At 37.3% G+C, this 21,057-nt stretch overlaps 1 protein-coding gene and 1 long non-coding RNA gene across 2 annotated transcripts; one reads left to right on the top strand and one right to left on the bottom strand.

Moving 5' to 3' along the window:
* Window positions 1–973: 973 nt before the first annotated feature.
* On the bottom strand, window positions 974–7,773 carry fbxo5.S (F-box protein 5 S homeolog; the record flags this gene model as incomplete). Its single annotated transcript, NM_001088653.1, is given in 5 exon segments — window positions 974–1,697; window positions 2,718–2,888; window positions 4,081–4,171; window positions 4,464–5,149; window positions 7,585–7,773. Coding segments are annotated over 4 exon segments (1,179 nt in total). The 3' UTR covers window positions 974–1,445.
* A 2,302-nt stretch (window positions 7,774–10,075) lies between these two features.
* Window positions 10,076–13,368, top strand: LOC121394193. The gene is made up of 2 exons (XR_005961545.1): window positions 10,076–10,718; window positions 13,237–13,368. It is a non-coding gene; the product is annotated as an uncharacterized LOC121394193 (long non-coding RNA).
* The last annotated feature ends 7,689 nt before the right edge of the window (window positions 13,369–21,057 follow it).

The raw sequence follows: 21,057 nt of genomic DNA, 5'->3' as shown, positions 1-21,057 counted from the left end.
AGGTAGGGAAATCACGTGACTTTTCGTCACAAGAGATTTTTTATTTCCCACTTTTTCCTTTCCTGCCCCTAATTTGCCTTTCAAGGATTTGGCCGGATCTCAAATAGGGAATTTGGTGCATCTAATTGTGGGTCAGGTGACTATTGCTCAGACAGGGTGAGTAGATTGCCATCCTTGTAAATTTTAGCTTAAAGGGGATATAAAGGCAAAAATAAAATCCCATTTTTACTTTCTTTAATGAAAAAGAAACATATCTCCAATATAGTTTAATTAAAAAATGTGTACTTTTTTTGTAAGAAACCCGACTGTATGCAGTGAGATTATCACTTCATTTAGTTGCTCTGACTGCTGCTGATCGGAAACTTCTTGTGCTGTTTTTATAATTTGATGATGATCCCTAAGCAGCCCAGACCACACTGAGCATGTGCACAGTCTTGGTCTTTCAAAGATGTTAACAGTTACAAGATAATGACCCCCTGTGGCCAACTTTGAAATCGTTTTATTAGGCTTCTGGTGCAGTTCATGTTTAGTACAGCATTTCTAGCATTATTCTATTTTAGACTTTAGTTCCCCTCAACACACCATGCTATTGCCCCATGGTTTCCTATGTGGCAACTCCAGCCACTTAGCTCAGACAGTGGAGACTTTTCATCCTCCTGTTAAGTTGAAAATGGGAGAATAAAGGATTGGACAGCAAATGTTTCTTTTAGAGCCATCTGTGAATTTTTTTTTTTTTTTTTTAAAGCCTATTGAAGCCCTAGTTTATTAGCACTAGCAAATTCTTCTTACATAGCAGTTCTATACTGTTTTGCTATAGACTGGATTGTAGATTCTAAAATCTGTAGCAGCAAAAGGTACACATTCCCACCAGTACTGCTATAAAACGCATGATACTAACCACATACATAAACTTTATATTGAGAGAACACAGATCTTTAAAATGAGTCAAGGAAAGAGTCCATTACAGCTATGAAATTGCAATAATTTATTTAGCACAGAAAAATATACTGCACACAGAGCGAACCATAGAGCACATATAAATGAACATATTTACAAAACTTTGCGCAAAAATGCAAATATATACAGTATTTAGAAAATACATTTTTCCCCAATTAGAAAAGCAGTGATCCCTTATAAGAGATCAAATATAAATATATATATATATATATATATATATATATATATATATATATTTCATATAGATATACATGATAAATGCCAAATCTTGTTTGGAAATATAAAATATATTGTACCTACGAAGAAACAATTTGATTTTTAAACAAGACTCCTATTTTAACATTAAGAGTAAGAAAATTAATAAAACAAATGCTCCATTAAAATACTAAAACGTAGATGATGGCGCACACACACACACATACACATATATTAAAATACGTATAGACACTTTTGAATATACCCAAAACAGGATTTAAATTAATTTTAAACTATAACCTCCGTAAATTCTGTTTGCTTTTTTTGCTCCCGGGCAATGGCTCTGAAGGAATTCGATAACTCCCTGGCTTACTCATCAGGCAGCTTTTTGAAAAGTGATATTTACAAGAGCAACGGGTGCAAAAGTCCAATTTACAGCTCTCTCTTGTGCAGATGGCTCGATGAAGGCAAGGGTCATGTTTAGCTGGGGAGCCACAGTCTACACAAACCTTAAGGCTTTGGTCATTCTTTAAAGTTTGAGCAACCTGGGAAAGAAAAATAAAAAAATAAATAAGCAAGGAATGTAGTTAAGAGTCTAGGACAGGAGGGCCCATACTTTACTAATGAGAGGTCTACTTTTAGTGATGTTCTCCCATTATGATCTACATCCATAGAAGCATTGTTAGCATTCTGTTTCATGAAAAATATTACTTAAATATTATATTGAATTATGATAGAATTTATTGTTATATTTAACAAACCCCTATTTCTTGGGTAACCTGAGGTTCAGACGAGATATAGGACACATGAAGGTACAGGACCATCTTCAACCCTACTCATGCCAACAATGAGATCCATAAGGCCACTTTACTTTGTAAAGGGTAAACCAAATCCAGGGTTCTGTGAAATCTCACCACTTTGCTCAGGACTTTGATCAAGAGTGCCATGGTTACCAAAATATTCCTTTAAGAGGATAGGGTGCATCTCTAGCTTTAAAGCGATACTGACATGTTCCTATTAAAATCATAGGAACGTCAGTATAAAGTAAATGCGCTGCACCTGTGATCGTTCCACCGAAAAGCAGCCTGTGAACCTGTATGCTGCCAACCTGCCGACACCACTAACAGATCTTCCAGGTTGCTTTAGTGAAACTAGGCTGGGGGCAGAGCAAACCTTCCATAGGCTGAATTCCTGTTTTCATTTGTAATCAGCCTATGAAAAGATCGATCTGCCCCCAGCCCAGCATCACTGAAACGGCTCAGAATGTCTTAGCAGTGTCTGAGGGTCGGCAAATGCAGGTTTGCGGGGACTGAGGGCAGCTTTGAGGGGGAACAATTAAGGGTGCAGCATTTACCGGATACTGAGAAGTTCCTATGATTTTTATAGGAACGTGTCAGTATTGCTTCAACAAACCTCAGATATATATCTGGTACCACAGCATAGGATGGCAAAAATCAAGTCATGTTTTCTTTACTGGCATAGAAGTTTGCATTTATAGATCATTTTAAATTTGGTATACTGAAACTGATGAAAAAAAAAAAAATTCTAGCAATGACCGTACTCACCTCAATAAATTCTGCAAGTCTGTTACAAGACAGGCCTCCATTTTTATTCTTGCTCTGTTTTTTTGATGTGCAGAGAGAGGACGCTGCTACTTTTTGAACAGATGCTAAAGGCACACGGCAGAGAGACTCATCACGGGTTGCAGTGTGGCTGGATACTTTGGCTCTCTTTTCCTATTAAATAATAAGTTTTACAGTCAGGTCATTGGCATCACATTAGGCTAGCCAGAATTCAGTTGCAGAAATAGTCTACCTATAGTTCAAATAAGTAATGTATTCCTGCAATGAACATATTTCAAAGCATTAAGAGCAGACATTCATTCATGTAATTTAACAATAGAAATCTGAAGCACATTACTGAGCTTATATTTTTAAAGAAGAATGTTTATAAAAGAAGCCAAATGGTAGAGAGGAAGTGTAAGTCAAAGATTAAAAGTAAAGCTGGCCATATATGTTCAAGTTTCATCAGGCAGTTTTGTTAATTTTACCAAACCATCTATATACATGCCTATGTGAGGGCGGCTGTTTCGACAGACAATTACGCTATCCTGTAGAATTGTCATTAGCCAACAAATCTTCTAATCTCTATGATAAACAAAACAACCCATTTCCACGGTATGAAAATGCCAGAGACTAAAAATTGTACAAACCTTCGATTCGTACGACTATCTTTGCGTCTTTGGCCGGCTATAAGCAACCCAGTAAATTGTGGTATTTGTGACAGATACTAGCAAGTGTCAGTTGCTAAATGAATTATAGGCAGCCAAGAGAAGAATGGTCAGCAAATGACCCATCTGTGGGCACCTCATTAGCCCAATCCATTGGTTGCCAAGCATAAAAATGACCACAATTCCCGTAATCATCAAGGAAACACTTAGAACCCAAAACAAACAAAGAAAAATGTTTGCAGACACACTGTCCCCTCAAATAAAAAAAAATGTATTGTATCATTAAAAAACAAGTGTCTGCTATACAATGGATGCCCAATGCGTTTTCAGGAACACCCCTTAATCATGATTTAGATTATGGGGTGTTCCCGAAAAACGTTAGGCGTCAATTACACAGCAGCCGTTTTTTTTTTTAAATGATAATTAACTGTGGTTTTTACTTTACAGTACAGTACGTCTACAAAATTTACTTTAATGGTTTTAAATTATTGTGGTTGAAGGAGCCCTGCATGAGCTGAAACACAATGACTCGCAACAGTCCCTCTAACTCCAGCAACAGGGACGAGTCTGTATTGCTTTTTTTTTTTTTTTTTTGAATTTCAACACATCTAGAACAACTCACAAGAGTCATGGGAATTTCCAAGCTACCAGTGACATCACCAAATAAGCTTTTTTAAAAATAACTAAATAAAACTTACACAAAGCTCCTTGCATCCTAATTTATAAGCATTGTAGGCCCAGTTATCTTTCTGCAGCAGTTTTCTCCATGTTGTGCTCACACTGATGACACTGTTAAGAAAAAGAAAGCAAACGTTTACTAATTTAGAAAAACCGAGATTGGCTAGCAATTTAAAGGCACCGTGACAGCAGAGGTCAAGAAAATTATACTTTACACACAAGCATAAATAGGTAGTTTAAGACATACTTTTTCAACGCCATTCCATCTTAGATGATATATTTTTAGTAAAGTACAATTTCTGCAAATTCTGTACAAATTCCCCTCGTATCTCTATTAAGGAGCAAATAGCCCTTATTTTACACTATAGCACGATTGTAAAATGAAAAAAAAGTCAATACTCACTTTATTAAATCCATTGCACTAAGGTGCCTTAAAATTTTAGTCAGCAAATGCTTGAAATCTCGATGGAAAAGTTCTGCAAGTATATCGAATCTTTCCAGTCCCATACTTTTGCCAATCAGATGCTCAAGTCCATAGTTTCCACCACAAACGACATCAACAGCATTCCAGTCAATTTTTTTGTTTGTTTTTCTCATTTTCTTCAGCGTAGAACAAACAGCTTCTTCAAAACGAAGGATCGGCAAATTTATTTTAGATAAAGTATGGAAGGGTCTTTGGTATGACATGAAATTCTTTGGTGTTTCACGTACTTGAATATCTGAAACTTTCCGGTCTGTTTCATCTTGACATGGAGAGTCATTTTGCAGTATTGACGAATAACCACTATCTTGCAATGCACTATATTCTTCATAACTGTTTGTTTCTAAATCATTAAGTCTATGCAAAAGATTCTCCTTGTTGTGTACAGGCAGATCATCTGTAAGGTCTGCACACTTTGCAACTGTTGTGCAGATTGCACTATCCAAGCAGGAGCCTTGCACATTTTCATAGACTTTGCATGGAGGGTGATGCTTCACTGGACTAATTTCTAAGTGAACATTAGTTGCACTTGATTTTTTTGAAGATAGCTTTTTTGGAGACTGGTTACTTGCAAATCCGCACATCATATTGATAGGTAGGTCAGGACCCTGTAGAAAAATAAGAAATGCATTATAGTGAGAAAGCTTAGATCAGAGTACAGTAGTTCATATTTTCACATCCACCTCTCAGTGAAAGAATAATGTTACATTTGTAAAATTATGCATAGTGCTAAAAATAAATTGCATTCAAGCAGTTTCAAATGAGTGGACGAGAGAAGCAAAATAAAAGGAGAAATGAAAAACAGAATAAAAAGAGTGATAATTGTGAGCAGAGGTAGAAACAGCAAAAGACGGGACAGAGGAAGCAGAGTTGGTTGTACACGATAACCACTCAGGGAAAGAGAATTAAAATTTAGCGTTCGTAAATTTGGGATCAGAGAGGGAAAACACCAGATGAGAAAGGGGAGATTGAAAGGATTTTTTTTTTTTTTTTTAAATCTGACATGCAACTTGTGCTCTGATAAACTTCAGTCACTCTTTACTGCAAGTTGGAGTGATTTCACTCCCCCCCCAGCAGCCCAACAACAGAACAATGGGAAGGTAATGAGATAGCAGCTCCCTAATAGAAGTAACAGCTGCCTGGTAGACTTAAGAACAGCACTCCATTGTAAAAGTCAAGTCCCACTGCGTCACATTCAGTTACATTGAGTAGGAGAAACAGCCTGTCAGAAAGCAATTCCATCCTAAAGTGCTGGCTCTTTCTGAAAGCACATGACCAGGCAAAATGACCTGAGATGGCTGCCTACACACCAATATTACAAAAAACAAAAAAAAAAACACTTGCTGGTTCAGGAATTACATTTTAGATGGTAGAGTGAATTATTTGCAGTGTAAACAGTGTAATTTAGAAATAAACAATACATCATAAAAATCATTACAAAATAATATTAATTCCGAATTATTTTAATAATTAAGAAAGCATGTAGAGGTTAAATAAGGAACCCAAAAAGTAAAAAAAAAAAAATGTAGATCTAACCAGATGGTGGTGCAATATTGAAACCACATGTTGGATCATTGGACAGACCAGTATTTGATGGGGAAGGGGGCACACACCTATTTTGTTACATTATTCTAAAACTCCTGTTTGTTAGAAACTAATGTAAAGCTCCGTGTAACTTACTGACACTATATCAATAAATGAGAATTACTTGTGCCCCCCAGACTGCTCATGTATATTACACCCGCTGCTTTTCAAGGTTTAACACCCTCTACCAGATGTTGTAAAATATTTTTGTTGCGCAGCAAGCTCTTTTCTTATTGTGCTATTGTTTGGCTTGTGTACAGTGTTGGACTGGCCCACTGGGATAAAGGGAAAACTCTCAGTGGGCCCAGGTGTCAGTGGGCCTCTTGACTAACCATTTAGCCTATTTCATGGCTGTTCTCTATTTATTTATTTATTTATTTATGGCAGAGCTTAACAATGGAAGAATAGAGAATAGTATGTAGAGAATGAAAAAAAAAAAAAAAGTTTAGTGAGGAGGAGGAATGGGGTGGGGGCCCTCAGTCTAAGATATTTTTGGTGGGCCCCTGGCATCCCAGTCCGACACTGCTTGTGCATGGGAGAAAGCACAAAACCTTTCCAACTACATTTGTGTCTACAAAACAGACCCTGCCTTATAAATGTGTATTTGACCAAATAGACCCCTAACCACCTCATATATACAATAAATCCCATCTCTGAACAGGCTGAAGGACTCCTTTGGCATCAGCACTGAAATCAATATATGTGTGTTATGGGTTAAAGCAATATATCTTGCCAGACTAGTGTTACACACACACATTCCTGCCTTATCAGAAGCCAAAAAGTGAGCGCACCCCCCCCTTCCCTCCAGCGCCATTTTCCTCTGTGACACTCAAGCAAAACCTTTATGAAACCAAATCAGTCGCAGATATTACGGCAGCAGCGGGTTTTAAAAAAACTATTGTTATTTTTAATCGTTATATAGATCTTTTCCAAAGCAATGAAGAGGTAAAGTGTATAAACAGAGACCCCCCCCCCGTCCAATATGGTGGAAGGAGACGCTTTTGGCGGGTGGGGGGCGCAGAATGATGAAATATCAGCAGAGGGAATAGATAGAACTCAGTTCTGGTCAAATGACACAATAGCTTTACCTCTCTGCTCACACTACGGGCACAGTCATATTGAAGAATTTATAGTGAATCTGATTCAGGACAGGATGGATAAATATGTAAGATATTGCAAATATTCCAGGGGACTCTGATATAAAAGGCAACAGAGTGCAAATATTAGCGGCCCGCCAACACTCATGTTCCCTCGTATCCGCAGATATAGCGATACTTAGCGCCCACTGCATTGTTTAGCCCACAGCTGCGCTCTCTCTCTCTCTCTCTCTCTCTCTCTCTCTCTCTCTCTCTCTCTCTCTCTCTATATATAGATAGATGTATTAAGGATGGACATAAATCCACTCTAGTCTGCAGCATGAATAGCAACGAGGAAAGTGCTCCCACGTATAGTTACTCACCGATAGGCTGAAACCTGTATTCTGGATAAAATATCACGCTTTTCCGAAGCGCCCACTTCTCAAGATCATTTACCAAAAAAATTAAAAAAAGAATACGGTGTTTAAAAGCGATCTGATTTTTCCATAACACCCCTCTCGCATAGCTCCCGCTTTCGTTATTCCCCCTAGCCTGTTAAAAACACCCACAATCTAAACTTGTCAAGGAATGGCGCCAGCCGCAACTTGGACAACTCTTTAACACTTTGAATTTGGCGTCAAAACAAGTCAACCAATCAAAAGAAAAGATGGGTTTGGCGGCCGCCAATAGGAAGACGTCGAGCGCCCGAAGGAATGGCGTTCGCCTATTGGTTCATATGATCAGAACGCTACGAACGATAAGAATGTGACACTTAAAAAATGCCGATATGAAAATTGAATAATAAGGAACGAATCGGATTTTAAAATGATAACCAATACTAATGGCGGCAAATGGATCTAAAACTACGTTAATTTGAATGATCCCGGTCCAGGATGGATTTGCCCGTAAGAAAAATGGCGGCATCTAGCATTATCCTATAAGGAAATCGCTTGGTTTGTAATTGGTGGCTATGTGACGTCTTACAGATGACGAAGGATGTGACAGGAAGAGCGTGTAGCGGAGTCTTTGTGTTTGGTTGCTCCCTGTGCAGCATGGATAAGTGACCGTGCGACTTCCTGTGTGCTGGGGTAGAATTATATTTGAAGCCTTTGGGAATTATTTATAGCTGGGTAGCAAATGCGCGCTGCCATGGAAGAAGAAGAAGAAGAAGAAGAAGAAGAAGAAGAAGAAGAAGAAGAAGAAGAAGAAGAAGAAGAAGAAGAAGAAGAAGAAGAAGAAGAAGACTATATGTCTGATGCGTTTATTAACTTTATACAATCATCATTATTCTTTATACAATGCCCTTATTTTCCCATGATAAACCTCAGGGATTGGTATTATTGTAGGGTAGTAGATAGAGCTCCCCGTCCATGAGTGTTAGAGGGGCCCCTTTACAATTAGTACTCATATTCGGTGGCTATAAATAAGAGAAGTCCATCTTGCAGCCTTCCAGGTGTTGCTGACAGCTCTCTGTGGAATGCTGGTAATTGAAGTACAGCAAAAGATGGAGTTTCTTCATGCAGGACACTTCTTTCTGTACATTTTGTAATTATTATTATTAACACTTATTGTGTGTCACCATATTCCACAGTGCTGTACATAGGGTTGCCGCCTTTTCTAGAAAAAAATACCGGCCTTCCTATGTTTTTATGGTTTTTCCTTATACTTTACATTGCAATCATGCAACATTTTTACCGGCCAGGCCGGTAAAATACCGGCCAGGTGGCAACCCTAGCTGTACAGTAAATGGTTATATATATATATATATATATATATAAACCTTACATTATGGGGCAGATTTATCAAGAGTCAAAGTGAATTCGAGGGAATTTTCAACGTAAAAAAATTCGAAGTAATTGTTTGTATACTTAGACAATCGACTTCAAATTTACTTCGAATTTGATTTGAAGTAAAATAGTTTGAATATTCCATAATCGAAGTACTGGCTCTTTAAAAAACTTCAACTTCAATACTTCGCCAAATTAAACCTGCCGAAGTGCTATGTTAGCCTATGGGAACCTTCTACAGCAAGTTTTTTGAAGTCGAAGTAAAATCGTTCGATGGTACGATTTAATTGTTCGATCGAACGATTTTACTTTGATCGTTCGATGGCCAAATTCGTGAAAAAAGTTCTAATTCGATATTTCGAAATTCGACCCTTGATAAATCTGCCCCTATGTATAGAATACATACAAAACACTACAGGTACTCGCATAGCCACAGACCCTGTTTGGTTTTATCCAGCAAATGCTACTTGCTGAATAGTCACTGCGGGTAACTAGTAACTAGGACTTTTAAGCTTTGTGACATCTTTTTGAATTACCATTTACGAGTGGTTCCTAAACCTCACTAGGAAAGGACTGGCCTGAGGCCACAAAGGGCTAGATTTGGGTGTAATTACTAATAGCTCTCCTAGATATTCTTGGAAGAGCAACCCAAGGTCATTTAGAGTAATATTTGGAGCAAACACTAGGGGGGTTATTTATCAAAGTCCAAATTTATCTCAATCTTTTCTGCTACAAACTCAGATCAAATCCGCTCGGGTTTTTTACCCTTATTTATTATTACATTTTTCCGAAAATTAGCTTTGCGGGGGAAAAAAAATCAGATTTTCACGATTTTTTTCGTCCGATTTTCACGATTTATTTTTGGAATTTTCACCCAAAAACTTCTGGGTATTGCACAAAACCCAGTGCACTTCAAAAAATCATTGGGACTTCTCCCATTGACTTGTATGCAACCTCGACAGGTCTGAGATGCCGGATTTTCAGATTCGGACTTTTCCATCCTCAGGGTTTAATAAATTCTGAAAAATTTGTGATTTTTTAAAAGTCTGATTTTATATTAAAAAATCACAAATTTTTAGTGATTTTTGCATGCGGAGTTTAGTAAATAACCCCCTTGATGTTCTTGTAACTATAATTTATTATAATTTTATTTTTAACTATAAGCCATATTGTTGCTAGTGTTGCCAAATAAATGATTATCAGCCATACGATTCCTCACTTGCAGGTGGGTGGCACAACACATTCAAATACTCCTCCTTAGGCTAGGCTGTCTTGTAATTATGTTATCTCTTGAAGATGCGCCGGTGAGTGTAAAGACTGCATTACTTCAGATATAACTTTACAGAAATATACTCCTTTTTATTAACATAACTTTCTGTATATTTTATAGAGGCCCATTTGTAATGCTCTGTTTCATCATAAGAAATTATAATTGTGAACAGTTGTATGTATGTATACACTATAATTATTTTTTTGCCATTTATCTTTTTGCTTTTAGACAGGATGTCAGGCCAGGCATGCCTATGCCAAGGAGGGTGAAAGACTGCTATGAAAAAGTGGAAAAACATAAGGAAGCAAACATAAAATAGAAGCAACGAAAAATGAAAGAGGTGGAAAAAGAACAAAGAGTTACAAAGCTTAATGAGGCTCTGGGAAACTAAAACATGAGCTTTGCCTTACTTCAAAAAATGGGCTATAAAAAGGGCCAAGCACTTGGTAAAAAAGATATGGTAAAATATTATCTGTGCATCTATATGTATTTCTATTGTTAGTGTAGTAATATTAGATGTTACCCTTTCATCATAAGTGGTTATGTGACAGTTAATCAGGGTTGCCAGGTCTGATTTTCAAAACCAGCCAAAGTCCGCTACAAAACCGGCCCAAAACTAGCCAAGAGGCACCTCAAAAGTAGCCGAAAATAGCACAATATGTGCAGAGAAAAAATAAATAAATAAATGTATGTAAAAAATATGACTTTTTCAAACTTTCACTGTTTTGCATATTTTTCCATAAAGCAAAATGGAACAGGTTTACCCATCACCAGGGTTGTAACTACAGAGGGGGCCCCAGGAGGTATAGGAGCTTCGTAAGGCCCTAATACATATACAATTGCAATAAATATTGGTAAAAAAGGTCAAACTCCTAGACATTTTGGTGGCCAGCAGATTTTTGACCCAAAATTGTCTGAAATTGAGGAAAGTCACCAGAAAATGTGTGAATGCTTAAGAGTGACAGGAGAATGCGGTACAGATCCCAAAATCTGGTAACTCCCGACTTCTACACAAATCAGTCCCATTGCATGCTGGGTATTGTAGTCTTACAGTAACTTGGCAGTCAGCAAATTGTAAAACAAAAACTACATTACCCATCATGCACTAGGAAACGCAGGCTTGGCAAATTAGGGCAAGAAAAAAACTTTCACTGGTTTCCAAAGTACATACCAGCCAAGGGCCCAAAAAGTATCTCAAATCTGTACATTGGCTTGTGTGTTCTTTCAAAACCTGCCTGGGCTTAAAATTATTAGCCCAATTTGGCTGGAAAACCACAACTTGGCAACCCTGCAGTTAATGATCAGCAAGGAAGAATTTTTGCTTCAAATCATTGCAGCTTTACATTGTATGCCTCCAACTGCAACATTCTGCAGCACTTCACTTGGGTTGCTGAGGCAGTTTAAAAATCAATTCTTGTCACACAGTTGTCACAATTATGCTGCTTATGCTGTAGATAATTATGTCCTAACCATATCCCACATGCAGTTTTGCATAATTGTTACATTATTTAAAAGTAGAAAAAAAATAATTCACTGCTTAAAAAATATCAGTTAAATATATACAAGTTCGAGATATGTTCTCCAGAAAGCGCCAAAGTCTGGCATTTTCATTAGTTTTCTCTTTAAAGGAACAGTAACACAAAAAAAGAAAGTGTTTTTTAAAGAATAAGTAAACCTTTTTTTTTTTTCTATCTATAAAGTTACTATTATTAGTAACTAATATAATAACTAATAATAATTACACATGACAATATCATGCCTTGTTGCCTTACACTGGTAAAACTGGTGTGTTTCCTTCAGAAGCTCTAATATAGTTTATGTAACACACAAACGCTATGAATATCTTGTAAATTAGATTATTATAATCCTTATAAATGGTGAGTTCTTATGTCATCAGTTATAAACGGTGAGTTCTGATGTCATTTCTGTCACATGACTCACTGAATTTGTGTATTATAATAAATAAAGTACCCCCAGTTGCAAAATATGAGGATATAGGAAGTTACCTGTGATCTTACATGAAAATAACAGCCTTGGTGAGTGTGAAAATTGTAATTGTCATAAAGGACAATCTAGAATTATTAATAGCATATATTTCTACGACATTAATATATTCCGTGGTGCGGTACAAAAATTCCCTTAACATACACATTTATATGCAAAGCAACCAATAATTAATACATGGGTGGAGAGGTTCCTGGCAAAAGAGCTTGCAATCAAAAATAAAGCTAAATGCCCCACCCAAAATCCACAGTAATTTTTTTACATGTTCTCACTTATCTTTCTGGTCAGTCATCCTTCTTTTCTATTTAGCTTCCGTTTAAACTACTGATGGTAATTTGGACCCCAGCATCCAGATAGCTGCTGAGCGCTCTGAATCATACTAATAATTAATTAAAATTTGAGCAACCCTTTTAAATGGTGATGTAGAAACAGCATTAACTTTGGTAGAAGCTCAAGAAGTAGCCAGAACTTTTGAACTGCTCTACATGTTAAATGTGTCTGTCACTTGCTAATGTGTTTAGTAATTTGCTTATTATGTAGAAATAAAAAATCCATGCATTCTTGATCATAATAGAAACTGTGATGTTGGTTTTATCAGCATATATACAAGTATGGGATCTGTTATTGGAAAACCCGTTATCAAGTAAGCATATTACTGAAAGGCCATCTCCCATGGACTCCATTATTATCAAATAGTCCAAATTTTTTAAAAATGATTTCCTTTTTCATGTTTACATGATTTTCTAGTAGACTAAAGGTATGAAGATCCAGCTTATGGAAAGATCTATTATCCAGAAAACTCCAGGTCCTGAGCATTCTGGATAACAAGTCCCATACCTGTATATAGCATTACATGTTGTACATAGTTTAGTGACGTATTGTTAACGTGTGTAATATTTTTGGGATTTACTTTTTGGATCTGGTACTGCATCATAATCTTTTTACAGCATACATGTTGTTCTTTCTTTCACCAGGTGATGGCATTGTTGAACCAATCCCTCTGAACATCAAAACAGGCGAGTTAACTACATTCGGTCAGCATGTCATTTCATTGAAAGTGTATTTGTTTAAAAGTCAATAAAGCAAAACATTGTCACCAATAAAAATGCAATGGTAGTGTATGAAAATTTAATAAGAAAATATTTCTAAATTAGATTTACATTCACCTATTTCAGTATAACGGTTGCATTGTTAGAAACAGTTTATTTATCATTAGTTCTGCAGGCTAGCTATTTGACAGTACACCTGCCAATCTCTTGTACTGATGAACCCTCCACTTTGGATTCCTCTTATTTTCCATCTGGGGGTCATTTATCAACACTGGGCATTCTGCCCATGGGCAGTAATCCATGGCAACCAATCAAATTGCTGCATTCATTGTTCTACTTGCAGCTGGCTTTAAAAGCTATTTACGGATTGGTAACTATGGGTAACTGCCCATGGGCAAATTTGCCCAGTGTTGATAAATGAGCCCCAGTTGTATTCAAAGTGCTTTGCATGTCTGTAGTAAATGATTCCATGTATGCCTGAACGTGTTTCTCTAAAGGCAGGACTCACAGTTCATGATTTACATCAGTTTACTCACTCTCCAGCTAAATGTAGCAATCTTTGCTGCTTAATGTGCAGCTACTCTGTATATGAATAGGCAAATAAAGTACAAAGTGTCCAAAATGTTGGGGTACACCAACTTATCTGCCTTGCAAGTGCTGGTTTTTTTTTTTTTTGGGGACACTAGGTTTGGTATGCAAGTTATATGTTACTGCAATTATACACTGTTGTAATGATATGCTTTATTAAACCACTTATTTCTATACCTTAAAGGAATTGATCAATATAAAAATAAAAACTGGGTAAATAGATAGGCTGTGCAAAATAAAAAATGTTTCTAATATATTTAGTTAGCCAAAAATGTAATGTATAATGGCTGGAGTGACTGGGTGTGTAACATAATAGCCAGAAGACTACTTCCTGCTTTTCAGCTCTATTGGTTTACATTGACTGGTTACCCTGGTTACCAGGCAGAGACTTGAGGGGGGTCCACATGGGTCATATCTGTTGCTTTTGAATCTGAGCTGAATGCTGAGGATCAATTGCAGACTTAATGAACAGATATGTACCATGTGGCCTCCCTTCAAGTTGCTGACTAGTGTTCTGTTCTATTATGTTAAGACATCCAGTCACTCCAGCCTTTATACATTACATTTTTGGCTAACTAACTATATTAGAAACATTTTTTATTTTGCACAGCCTATCTATTTACACATTTTTTATTTTCACACTGAACTGTTCCTTTAAGGGGCAGATTTATAAATACACTTGCCCTTTAATAATTAAAATTTGACTATTCGCAACCTAAAACTTGCTGAATTACTGTATAAGCCAATGGGAGAGGCCAGGGATCAATTTGGAGTTGTTTGTAGCCTTCCTGACAATCACGTTTTTTTTCGAGTTCGGTCAAATTCGATTCGAGTTTTCAAGTCAGTAAAATTAGTCTGAGTTTAACATATTAGTTTTAATAATTAGTTGAATATTCAAATTTCAAATTAAATCGAATTCATGTGAGTTACAAAAAAAACTCACATACATTTGACCCTTGATAAATGTTCCTCTAAGTGTCTGTTTTAATGATGTGGTGTGCAGAGTAACTTTTTGTAGTTTGGAGTATTTTCTGGCTCTGTTTGATAAGAGCCTTTCCTCTTGCACCCTTTGTGAAATTTTGTAAAGGGAGCTCCCTCCATTAATTGCTGTTCTTTATGAATAAGTGAATAATTACAGACCTGAATAACTAGCCCCTAATTCACTTATTTACAGTGTAAAGATTTAGTAAACCCCAGGTATTATGTCAAAATTCTCATTGTTGGCCACTTAATTACATAGTCAACATCTATCTGTATAGAACACTATTCAATTCTAAATCGCATCACTAGAGTGTGCATTGAGACTACATGGAAAAAGTCAGGTGGACATGTAAATAACAAATTCAGTAGACTAATCTAATTAAATCAAATTTTTTTGTTTTAGTAAAGGCAAAAAAAAACCCCATTTTTACTTTCTTTAATGAAAAAGAAACTCCAATATACTTTAATTAAAAAATGTGTACCGTTTTTATAAGAAACCTGACTGTATGCCGTGAAATTCTCCCTTCATTTACTGCTGTGGATAGGAATTGTCAGATGGTCCCTAACTGCTGAGCAGGGAAACAATCATACTTATGAACAGCAGGGGGAGCCCCCGCCTTTCTTCCCAGCCATGCCGAACTCAAGCATCTTAGTTTATGATGATCCCTAAGCAGCCCAGACCACACTGAGCATGTGCAGGGTTAGGGTCAGGCAAAGATGTTTAACAAAGTTACAAGATGACAGCCCCCTGTAGCCAACTTTGAAAGCATAAATCATTTGTTTGATGAGGCTTTGTGGTGCAGTAAGTTCATGCTTATGTTTAGTATACAAAATACAGCATTTCTAGCCTTATTCTATTTTAGACTTTCCTTGTCCTTTAAATTTGAAACCTCTAACACAGAATATGAGAGTACACAAATTTGGGGGTTTACAAAGCAATTCCAAATAAAATGTTAATTTCTTTTTTTTTTTTTTTTTTTTTAAACTCAGGTAGTTTATTGAAAAGTTGTCACATCTGAAAAACAAACATATCACTCTTCAGCTTGTTGATAGGTTACAGAGATCACAGATTAATTTAGTACAAGGATGTTGAACTGTACATTGCATATCAATACTTATGATTACGCAATATGAGTCGGAGTTATACAAATATGTCAAAAAAAAAAAAAGAGTGTAATATATCACAAACTTGGTAATAACATGCTTTCCTGGTCTTTATTGCCCAACTATCGGGCGCATATGTGGAAGGGGGAATACATCCAACCAAGGACCCCAAATTTTATGAAATTTAGTAGGGACCCCCCTTTTTATATATACCAGTTGTTCAAGGTTGCATATATCCCGCATGCTTTGTTTCAGTTAGCAAGGGTGGAAGGGGCAATATTCCTCCAGTTCTGAGTTATAAGCTGTTTAGCCAGTAACAATGCCTCTTGCAAGAGGAGAACTTGATACTGATTTAGTTTGAGGTTCTGCAATATACTTAATATGCACTTTCGGTGACCTATTCATTTTAATTTGCATAATAGCGTTCAAGGTATCTAAATTGGATCCCCAGTACAAAGTGATCTTGCTGCAACTCCACATCATATGTATAAAAGAGCCTTTTTCTAAGGTACATCTGGTACAAAGATCGGGGGTGTCGGCATTAATGAGGTGAAGTCTGGCAGGGGTGTAATATGCTCTATGTATGATATACAATTGGATGGTACGTAACCTATAGTTGGGGGATACCAAAAGAGAAGATTCTTGAACTTCCTGCCATTCTTCCTCCAAGATATTGCCCACATCCGTTTCTCTTTTATGACATAGGTCCTGGAGAGTACTACTGTGGACACTCTGCTGTAATCTAGCATACAGCATACTAACTAAACCTTTGGTGTGTCCCCTATTTATGTATGACAGGAATGGGTGGGATGAGCGTGTGATATTACGTTGTTTGTGAGCTACTTTAAGGGCACGACTGAGCCTATAAAAATTTAGCCACTGGTTCTGCGGTAGGTGGTGGCGATCTCGTAACTCCGCAAAGGAAATTGGCTTTCCATCATGCCACACATCCCCAAGAGTAATGATACCACACTGTACCCACTCTGTACCCACTGAGGCATAGGACCTAGTTTGGCTAAAGCTGGGTAGTCCTGATTATTCCAAAGTGGCGTGAGTGGGTCTGCAACTGTAGACATTATTGCTTTATTAGCCAGCTGCCAAGTCTTACTCAGTAACTGAAATAAGGGCAATCTCAGTACCTGATTATGGTTATTCAAGGGCTTACCCATGAACCAGCTTATCGGGTTTAGATCAAACCCAGTTAATTGCACCCAAAGAGAATAGAGGGTTTTATGGTGAGCATTCTCTATCCAAGTGACTAGATGCCCCAGTTGGGCTGCCAGGTAATACAGATACATATCTGGTAGGACTAGACCTGCTTTAGCACGCATTCGTTTTTCTAACCTTAGCCTGGGTCTCGAATGAGCCCAAATTAATTGTCTAAAGAGAGCATTTGTTTTAGCAAAATAGAATTTGGGTATCCACATAGGGGCATGTTGAAGCATGTATAAGAGTTTGGGCAAAAAAAGCATTTTAATAAGCTGGACTCTTCCTGAAGGACCAATGGATAAATTAGACCACGATTTCAGCTTGTTCCCCATCCAGTCAAGAAGTGGGTCTAGATTTAAATGCTGATAGGGACCACAGATTAGACGTCACTAACACCCCAAGGTAAGTGAAACCAGTCACTATTTTAAAGGGAAAGCTATTTTAAAGGGAAAGGGAAAGCACTCATGCTCCATAAGTGGGTCTATCAAAAGCGCAATAGACTTGGTTTGGTTTAATTTTAGTCCAGACATTGTGCCAAAGTCTGATAGAATGGACATTACATTTTTTAGGGAATTTTCTCTGTCTCCCAAGTAGAGTAATGCATCATCTGCATATAATTGGACCCTATCCTCTCTATGACCAAATTTAAAGCCTGAAATATTCCCATGCTTCCTGATAAGGTGGGCTAGGGGCTCGACTGCCAGAGCAAACAAAAGAGGGGAGAGTGTCTAGTCCCTCTATGCAGTTGAAATGGAGCTGTTAAAGAGTTGTTAATTCTTACCCAGCTGTCAGGGCTGTATACAGAAGTTTGATCATATTAATACATTTGGGACCAAACCCAAATCACTGTAGCGTTTGCCATAAGTACAAAGCCTCTGCCTTGTAAAACGCCTTGGCTATATCCAAAGCTACTATGGTTATTTGGCCTTGATTGTCTAGTGGAAGACTTAAACCAGTTTGGTCTTCATGATCAAATGGTGAATTACTGAGCCCAACCTTGTAGCAAGCACCTTAGCCAGAATTTTGATATCGGTTGTTAACAAGGAAATGGGACGATAAGTATCACATTGCCTTGGATCCTTGCCAGGTTTTTCCAGCAGGATTACATAGAGGGGGGCAAAGTTTGAGAGACCAATGCGTTGCAATTACCTTTTGAAAGCGTTTGAAGATTTCAATGGGAAGGCCATCAGGACCAGGTACCTTCCCAGGGGGAAAAGCCTCAATAGCTGCTATCAACTCTTGCTCAGTTATGTCTGCCTCTAGAGTATCAATTTGGTCTGGCTGTAACGTGGGTAAAAAATGTTCATTTCTAATACTTGGTTAAAAACCCTTTGCTGACAATGACAGCCTGACGTCTTGAACTCATGGACATCACCAGATTCTGGGTTTTCTCCTTTTTAATGCTCTGCCAGGCCTTTACTGCAGTGGCTTTCAGTTGCTGTTTGTTTGTGCAAACAACTCAAAGTTGATCCCTGGACCTCTCCCATTGACTTAAACAACAATTTGGAAAGATTTAGGTAGCAAGTAGTCGAATTCAAATTCTTAAAGGGCCAAAGTATGATAAATCTCGAAAATCTAATTCAAACTTTTTTAAAAAAACTCGAATTGAATTAGAATAACTCACTAGTCGAATTTGACAGTTTTGACCATAAAAAAACTCCTATAGTGTTATTCCGTGCCATAATTTTGATGTATGTGGATCTCCCTGTAACCCTCACCTTATGTTTGGTTTGACATTTACGTTTGACGTTCAAATTTTCAGCTCTCCTCAGCTACTGTGAATGCGTAGTGCATGTTCTCATAAGCAAGTGAGTAACACAATTTGATGGTCAAAGCGCGAATGTATGAAAAGGTATGTGTATGCATCATTGCACAAGGAATATTTGAATTACCATAGCTTGTGTTTACAGTAACATATCAGGACTATAATGTAAGAACTTTATTGGTCAAGCATTGGAAAATTTTGGTTACTAGCATAATAACATGGAAAACACAGTAAAGAACATTTGCTTGTTATTAAGTTATTGCCTGTTCAATACATTACCATTATAAATAGGCAGAATATGAACTAACAAACATGTTGCCGGTTATCTCCTTTACAAAAAAGAAGATACACTTTTGTTGATCTTATTCCCACTGTAATACTTTAAAAGATGGGGAAGAGTATGTTATATAATGATAACAACGCTGTCATGTACTATATGTATTTGCTTCATTTGCTTCTTAAATTGACTGCACATGAGCTAAGCTGAGCTGAGGCGTGGGATAACCAGCCAATCATCCCAAGGAGCTATCTACTCCATATTAGTGTAGTATTGGACAAATTGCACTCGGCACAGAACAAAAATTTCTTTTATGGTGTTAGTGTTGAACTGTTTGATAGGGTCACCAACAGTATGTTTACATGAACCCAGGGATCAGTGGGCCTAAAGCTTGGCTATACACAGGCAGATTTGGATTGAGGACTGCATTGGTGTTCATTTGGCAACCTCTTATAGTGTATGTCCAACTTTACAGCTTGCCTGAAAATAGGAAGAGGATAAGAGATAAAACAGAGGGAAGGTCCACCAGTAATACTTCAGCCCTTTAATGATCAAGACAAAAATTTTATAACATGGCTACATGTTGCGCATTACATTCAACCTGGGCATCAAACCCAATCGTCTTTATTTTGTCACGTTTATCTCACTTTCTGGATACTTTTTGCCTTGGTCATCTGCTAAGAGTTGTTGTATATACAGCATCTGCTATTTTTATTTTACACGCTGTTATGTACATTTTTTGTTATTTAATTATTATTCTTGGCTCGAAAAGAAAAGCAAAATTGCCAATAAAACATTCTTGACTTTTTGTCAGTATGTGTATTATTTATTTACAGAAGTGCCCTTTTAGTAAACTGTATTATATGTCTGATCTCTGGACTGTTGAAGTTGAATGCCCTTGAAACTAGAAGTATTAGAAAAAGAGAGATCAACATATTACATCTCCCTTGCCAGCAATATTGGATTTTGACATAATGTCAGCATCTTCAATTTTAGGCAATGCAGACTATTCTTTAGTACAGGTTAAAGGTAAAAACAGCCTTATATCTTTTACATGAAAATGCTGAGATAATGGAAAGACAAGGCTGAGCCATTTGTTCATGTTGTACCTTACAGCTAACTAAATTTAAATGCAGACTTTTAGCTAAAGTTGAGCTTTGGCTCTCAGCAGTTTCACTATTAGGAGATAATGGCTGCTGGTGGGCCACTTATATATTTATTAGATCACTTTTCCTGCACGCAGTGGCATAACTAGAGGACTGCGGGCCCGAGTGCAAAACCAGCACCTGCCCCCCCTCCCACCCCTGCTAATAGAGTCAACCCCCGGGTTCCTCATGGGAGGCATCCTGAATGGTCACGTGGTTAAGGTGTCTGCCTACAGTCCCAAAAGTCGTGAGTTCAATTCTTGCCTATGAAAACTCCAAAGCGCCAAAGCAGCTCTGGATGGTTTCAGTGCACATGCTGCTCCTCCAGTAGCAACACCATTATCTGCAAAACTATAGCAACAACTGGCTATTAGAAAATGTTTTCTTATGTAACAATAGAGTGACCAATGCTGGCATAATTAATCTTATTTTAATAAACTTAATTTTTATTTTTTCGTGAGAGTTGTTCTTTTTTAATTATTTCTTGCTTCCTTTCAGACATGTTATGAGGTCAGGGTGCTTAAACAGAGCATATGTAATATGTCTGTACTGCTGAAGGGGTGGCCTACATCCTCAGGGTTCTTACAATGCTACACAGCTCAATTGATCTTTGCCAACTTTAAGGTTATGCAGCTAGGCTATAATTTGCTTAAGGGATTTATATAATGAAATATATT

The sequence above is a fragment of the Xenopus laevis genome, chromosome 5S (assembly GCF_017654675.1).
Source record: "Xenopus laevis strain J_2021 chromosome 5S, Xenopus_laevis_v10.1, whole genome shotgun sequence".
In the NCBI taxonomy this organism is placed as follows: domain Eukaryota; kingdom Metazoa; phylum Chordata; class Amphibia; order Anura; family Pipidae; genus Xenopus; species Xenopus laevis.
The sequence above is the reverse complement of the archived record's forward strand: the minus strand, read 5'-3'. Positions and strand labels throughout refer to the sequence as shown.